The sequence below is a fragment of the Carlito syrichta genome, unplaced genomic scaffold (genome assembly GCF_000164805.1).
Source record: "Carlito syrichta isolate Samal-C Ts95f unplaced genomic scaffold, Tarsius_syrichta-2.0.1 Scaffold130611, whole genome shotgun sequence".
NCBI classification, from domain to species: Eukaryota; Metazoa; Chordata; class Mammalia; order Primates; family Tarsiidae; genus Carlito; species Carlito syrichta.
The window spans coordinates 40,769-47,732 of NW_007074707.1; the positions used below are offsets into that span (position 1 = coordinate 40,769).

At 60.1% G+C, this 6,964-nt stretch overlaps 1 protein-coding gene across 1 annotated transcript in view; it reads right to left on the minus strand.

The window, feature by feature from the left end:
- The window catches only part of MCF2L (MCF.2 cell line derived transforming sequence like), a 68,887-nt gene that overhangs the window by 3,922 nt on the left and 58,001 nt on the right, over nt 1–6,964 (minus strand). Inside the window, exons 23-26 of the mRNA XM_021708089.1 lie at nt 6,041–6,133; nt 4,882–4,960; nt 4,654–4,720; nt 2,670–2,788 (exon numbers count right to left, since the gene is read on the minus strand). Coding sequence (XP_021563764.1) covers nt 2,670–2,788; nt 4,654–4,720; nt 4,882–4,960; nt 6,041–6,133 — 358 coding nt within the window. The remainder of the gene's footprint in view (nt 1–2,669; nt 2,789–4,653; nt 4,721–4,881; nt 4,961–6,040; nt 6,134–6,964) is intronic.

Sequence of the window (6,964 nt, forward strand, 5' to 3'; positions counted from 1 at the left end):
AGAGGCCTGGTATCTGCAACTGACAACAGCCCCCCAGCAGTAAGGACCCCCGACCCAGGGCAGGTGCCCGCAGCCGACAATAGCCTGGAGCAGTAAGACCCATCTCCCCCACCGCCCCCCCACCCCCGCCCCAGGCCAGATACCCGCAGCCGCAGCCAACAGCAGCCCGGAGCAGTAAGACCCCACCCACCCGCCCCCAAGGTCAGGTATCTGCAACTGACAACAGCCCCGAGCAGTAAGGCCCCAGTCAGCCACCCAGCCACCCCCAGCCCACAACAAGGCCAGGTGCCACATAGGCTTCTGGACAGATCAGGGTGGGGTCAGTGAGAGGCGCGCCGTCGCCAGAGCACTGGGCTGCTTGTGGGCGCCTCCGCTCCTGCTGGCCGAGGCCCTCGGGGTCTCCGTCCACGGGGCAGGGCCCTCGCCCACGCGAGTGGTGGCGCCCGGCCTGAGGGCGAGTCACTCTACCTCGTAACCCGAAGGGGGTCGGGTCGCTCTTGACTTGGTGTCGCTTGGCTTTTTTGTCAGGACTGGTAGGAGACGCTGCAGCAGAAGGGAGAGGAGAGACAGCGGGAGAGAGTGAGGAGGCTCGGGCGCGAGAGCGGGACGGTGTGCATGCCGGGACGCCGAGGATGGCAGGCGGGTAGAGGCTGGGGTTGTGAGCAGGAAATGAGGCCACGGCACGAGGCTAGGGGAGGAGGCCGGGAGTCTCAGCCCAAGGGCCTGGGGCAGCCCCTCCCCCGGCCCAGGCCATGGAGGATGCGAGTCAGGAGCGGGGCACACGGTGAGGACAGATGCCGCCACACGATGAGGATGGGTGTCACCACACTGGCCACCAAGCGATGAGAACAGATGCCAGCTTGGTAGCCACCAGTGAGGACGGATGCCATCACGGTGGCCTCCATATGGGTGAGGACAGATGCCATCACACATGGCCACCACACAATGAGAACAGATGCCATCACGGGGGCCACCACATGGTGGAGACAGATGCCACCATGGTTGCCACCAAGCAATGAGGACAGATGCCACCACAGTAACCATCACTGAGGACAGATGCCACATGATGGCCACCACACAATGAGACAGATGCCACCATGGTACCCACCAGTGAGAACAGACACCAGTGTGTTGGCCAACGCATGTGAACAGAAGTCACCATGGTGGTTGCCACACAGTGAGGACAGATGTCATCATGCATGACCACGACATGATGAGGACAGATGCTACCACAGTGGCCACCAAGTGATGAGGACAAATGTCACCACGGTAACCACCAGTGAGGACGGATGCCATCACGGTGGTTGCCATATGGGTGAGGACAGATGCCATCACACATGGCCACCACACAATGAGAACAGATGCCATCACGGGGGCCACCACATGGTGGAGACAGATGCCACCATGGTTGCCACCAAGCAATGAGGACAGATGCCACCACAGTAACCATCACTGAGGACAGATGCCACATGATGGCCACCACACAATGAGACAGATGCCACCATGGTACCCACCAGTGAGAACAGACACCAGTGTGTTGGCCAACGCATGTGAACAGAAGTCACCATGGTGGTTGCCACACAGTGAGGACAGATGTCATCATGCATGACCACGACATGATGAGGACAGATGCTACCACAGTGGCCACCAAGTGATGAGGACAAATGTCACCACGGTAACCACCAGTGAGGACGGATGCCATCACGGTGGTTGCCATATGGGTGAGGACAGATGCCATCACACATGGCCACCACACAATGAGAACAGATGCCATCACGGGGGCCACCACATGATGAGAATGGATGCCACCACAGTTGCCACCAAGCAATGAGGACAGATGCCACCACAGTAGCCACTACTGAGGACAGATGCCACATGGTGGCCACCACACAGTGAGGACAGATGCCACCGCAGTACCCACCAGTGAGAACAGATACCAGTGCGGTGGCCAATGCATGGGAACAGATGTCACCATAGTGGCCACCACACAGTGAGGACAGATGTCACCACAATGGCTGCTACACAACGAGAACAGATGCCACCACAGTGGCCACCAAGTAATGAGGACAGATGTCATCACAGTGGCCACCACACGATGAGGACGGATGCCACACAGTGGCCACCAAGTAATGAGGACAGATGCCACCAGGGTGACCACCACACAATGAGGACAGATGCCAGCACGGTGGCCACCAAGTGATGAGAACAGACGCCACCAGGGTAGCCACCAGTGAGGACAGATGCCACCACGGTGGCCACCACACGATGACACGGCGATGAGGCGGTGGGGTCGGGCAGCTGCCTCTTTACCTTTCTGACCTTTGAGGTTAGCAAAGCCCTGCAGGGTAAAGCGCTTTCTGGAAAGCGCGGAGCTTTCTGAGGTAGAGCTAGGGACCGCGTCATCTAGGGGAAGAGAGAGACACGATGCGGGTGGCGCCCCCGCCCGGAGGCCAGGGCGTCCCCGGGTCACACGCTGGGTCCCGACCTGCTCTTCCTGGGGCTGGGTTTGCCGAACAGGGGCACCCGGCGACGGATGAGGGGCTCCCCGCCAAGCTCTACGGCGTGGTGGGGGATGGCGCCCTGAACACCGCGAGCCTTCCTCGTGCTGGGAGAAGCTGTGCATGCGCTGGGCCTCGCTCCTGCCTGAGGCCATCACAGCCGACACCCACCTTTGCCCTTCTCGGGGGGCTTTGGCGGTGGCGTCGAGCCGACGTATCCTTCCAGGCTTAGAGGGTCGGTTTTCCTTTCTTCCAGCTTTTTGGCATTTCTTGCGTTCCCTCTGGAGGGGCTGAGGACACCGGACACACCAGAAAAGAAGCCGTATGTGGCCCGGTCAGTGTTTCCATACTCCCGGGGGTCTAGGGCGCTCGGCCTGCCCTTACCCTGGTGTTCCCCGCTGCGCCAGGGTGCCATGCCTCTAGTTCAGCCCAAGGGACCCTTTCCCGGGGGATGGAGGTTTCTCTTTTAGACTACTGTCCTAGGGATCATTTATCGGGCCACCTCCTGTTGCCCGAATGAGAAATAGAAAAATATCGGCAGACAAACAAAAAGTAAAACAAGGGCAGGAAAAGTGCAGTGACGCCAAGGCCTTGTTGGCATCATGCTGCATGTGTGCAGGTCCCTGAGCAAGGGAGGCACCGACCGCCTCTGAAACACGGGGGAGGGCCGTCATCTGGAAGAGCCTGTGGTGTGAGCCTGACGGGGCCATGGAGGGACGGGGTCTGTGCTCTGCCTGGGGCGTGCTGGGAGCCCGTGTCTTTGTCTTTCTTTTTTTAATTTTAATTTTTTTTGAGCTGGAGTCTCATTCGGTCGCCCAGACTGGAGTGCAGTGGCCGCTCCCGGCCACCGCAGCCTCGCCTGCTGGGCCCCGGCGATCCTTCCGCCTCAGCCTTCTGAGTAGCCGGAATTACAGGCCCGCGCTACCACGCCTGGCTGATTTTTTGATTTATTATAGAGATGAGGTCTCGCTGCCCAGGCGGGTCTCGAACCCGCGGGCTCAGGCAATCCACTCACCTCAGCCTCCCAAAGGCATGGGATGACAGGCTGAGTCACCGAGCCCGGCTTCTTTTGTTTTTTAACTTCAACGATGTCCCTCTGGGACTGACCCTCCCCCAGGCTGGACAACTAGCCCTCTCGCGGAAACCTCCCCCCCCAAAAAAAACTAATGAAGGCCATAGGGTCAGATCTGCAGTGGGGCCCAGGCGTCAGGGAGACACGGGTGTGGCTGGGCCCCAGGGCGCCCGTTGCTCCTATTTTCTTGGCTTGTGACCTTTCCTCCCTCCAGGCATGTCCTGGTCCTGGGGGTGCCTGCGGGATCGGTGAACTTGTGTTTCCTGGGCCTTCTGGGCCCTTTGGGTCAAGCCGACCTCCTCGATGGCAACCTGCCTAGCACAGGCTCCGCTGGGCAGGACCAGCCACTGTTCCCCAGGCGCTTCCTCGGAGTCACAGATGACACAGGCCCAAGATGGGTGTGAGAGGTGTGTATCAGGCTGTGTTCTGGCGGTTCGGTGCCCCGGGACCCCACCCAGGAAGTGACTGGGCACGGGAAGACTTCAGCCCCCACCCACCAAGCTGCCCTTAAGAGGCCGAGACTCCGAGCCCTGGGGAGGCCGATTTGAGAAGTCTCAGTCCTCCTGCTCGACCACCCTGCTGTTATTACACTTTCTCTACTGCAATGACAGCTGGCCCTGGGCATGGGCTTTTCTGGGTATGAAAATCGAGAGCCTGTGACCCTGGGGTCTTGGGGCAAACGCAACCCCCTACCCAGATTCTAGAGGCAGGCCAGGGAAGCTCTGGGCCATGTGCAACCTCTCACCTTATTTTGGGTCAAGGTCTCTCTCTGTCCCCCAGGTTGGAGTGCAGTGGGACAATTATGGCCACCACAGCCCCGACCTCCTAGGCTCAGGAAACCCTCTTGCCTCGGTCTCAAAGTAGCCGGGACTACAGGCACATGCCACCATGCCCAGCTAATTTCTGATTTTTTTTTTTGTAGAGACAAGGTCTCGCTATGTTGGTTTCAAACTCCTGAGCTTAAGCAAACCTCCCACCTTGGCCTCCTAAAGTGCTGAGATCACAGGTGTGAGCCACCACGCCTGGTTCCTGCTTTTAAATGCTCCTGAAACTCAGATGCACAGAGGGCGTGTCTGACCTCACCTGGTGCTGGACGAGGCAGGTAGGGGCAGGCTCTGGGACTGCTCCAGGGCACGGTGCTGGCTGGCTTCTGCAGGAGGGAGCAGACACACCGCCGGGTTAGCACGGGCGTCGAGCGACTCAAGAGCGCTAAGGCACCCTGCGTACTTAAGGGTCTGGCGGTGGCTCTGAACACAGGTGAGGACACACCTGGGCACAAACTAGGAGACCGCAGCCATGCGGACGCCTCACCTCTGTAGGCCTGCAGCTGTCCGGTCAGCACCTTCCGGATCTCGCTCACCCATGCGGCCTTGATTTCAGGAGTCGGCGCCTGTTCCCCCCAAGAGAAGCGCCAGGAGGTGAGGCCTCGGTTCACGGCAAACGTGTCTCGGTGTCTTACTTGTGGCCTGCAGGATCGACCTCGAGGACCCATCACAGGTCACTGCGTGTGAGGGGCGAGAGGGGACGCCCCGGGCCTGTCCCCAAGTTGTTGGACTTGCTGGCCCTTCACACAGAGTGGCCGGGAGGGGGCCGTACGGGGCGCGCCTGGGGCCACAGCCAGTTGTGGACTGACTGCGGGCCAAGACCACCACACAGCCACAGCTTGGCGCCCCGGACAAAACTCTGGGTACAGCCCCGAGAGCCAGTTTCTCTGGGAAGTGGCCTCGACCTGGCAGTGTTTCAGGCGACGAGGACTGTGCTGAGTCTGAAACCCACGTGGAGATGTAGAACTGCCAGGGCAAGGGTGATGGGACAGGCGGCAGGTGCCAGGGCCCGAGGCCGTGCGCTCGTCTGGATGGGGGGCGAGGCCCTGCAGCTCGGGGGTGAGCGTCTCTACGGGGCGGGCAGCTAGGCCCGGAAGGTGCCGGGCCCCCAGGGCCGCCCCTGGGCCACGCCCTCGCTGGGGCCTCCATACAGTGGCCCCACAGGACGGGCCCAGCCCCAGGCCACACTTCTGGGGGTCAGGATCCCGGAGAGTGCCTGGTGGAGGCGAGCCATGTGCCGGGCTCCGTCCTGCGCTGGGCACTTGGGGGCTCCCATGGGTTCATGGAAGGGACACGGGCCCTGAAGTGACCTTGCAGCCCCCCCCCACCAGCAGGGCGAGGACAGGGCAGGGCCACACATGCTCCCGCTGGAGAACCAGGACACGCACACTGGACACACGCAGCCCTCGTTGGCGCTGTCCGGGATGCCATGGCCTCCCAGCACCCCAACCTGCACTCCTGCCATGCCTCATCCTGGGCACAGCTCGGGTTGAAGGCAGTCCAGGAGCCCCCAAACGCACGTGGCTGCTCCCGGCCTCTGGGCGACGGAGCTTCCCGGGAGATTCCAGACACCAGCTCCCCCTGGAAGCCCTTCCTGGCAGCCTGTAAGAGTGGGTGGTCCCCAGCCCCGCCCACGGAGCACCCACCTGCACAATGTAGACCTCCTCCCTGGCGTTGCACCAGATCTCGAACTTCCTGGCGTCGCCCTTCACGCTCTCCGTTATGCCCACGGCGGCCATCTGCCAGGCAGAGCGGGAGGCGGGAGTCGGTGCGCAGGCAGCCGCTGCCTCGCAGTTTTTGATTTGCTGGGGTGCCGTGGCGGGATCATAGCTTACTGCAGCCTCAGCCTCCTGGGCTCAAGCGATCCTCCTGCCTCAGCCTCCCGAGGAGCTGAGACTGCAGGTGCGTGCCACTATGCCCAGCTGACTAAAAGTTTTTTTGTACTGACAGGGTCTTGCTATGTTGCCCAGGCTAGTCTCGAACTCCTGGCCTCAAGGGATCCCCCCACTACAGCTTCTTAAAGCCCTGAGATTAGGAGTGTGAGCCACTGTGCCCGGTCTTGCCTTGTTTTTAAGACATCTGGCGGGGGGAAGCCCCCAAACCCTGGAATTTATTTATACAGCATTGTATATTGTTACATGTTTAAATGTCAGTCACCTGCAAAGTCCTCTCCGTTTGATGCAATACACCTATCGAGATGCTTTTCCCACTGCTCAAAACAGTTTTCAAACGCATCAACTTTGATGCCTTTTAGCGCTTCTGCCATTTTTTGTTTCACCTCTTTCACACAGGCAAAACATTTCCCTTTGAGGACTTTTTTCATCAGTGGAAAACAAAAAAAGATGCTCAGGGCGAGACTGGGTGAATAGGGAAGGTGTCCTGCTGTTTTTGGTAAAAACTACTGGACATTCAGCATGGTGTGGGCGTGCACGCGAACATCTCCCATCATGCAATGGGCCATTGGGTTGAAAGAAATCGACACAAAACAATTCACCGACGCCGAGCACAGCCTCTCGCAATGACCCCAGCAGGTCCACGCTGGGCTCCTAGGACACTCACCGAGCGGGGGA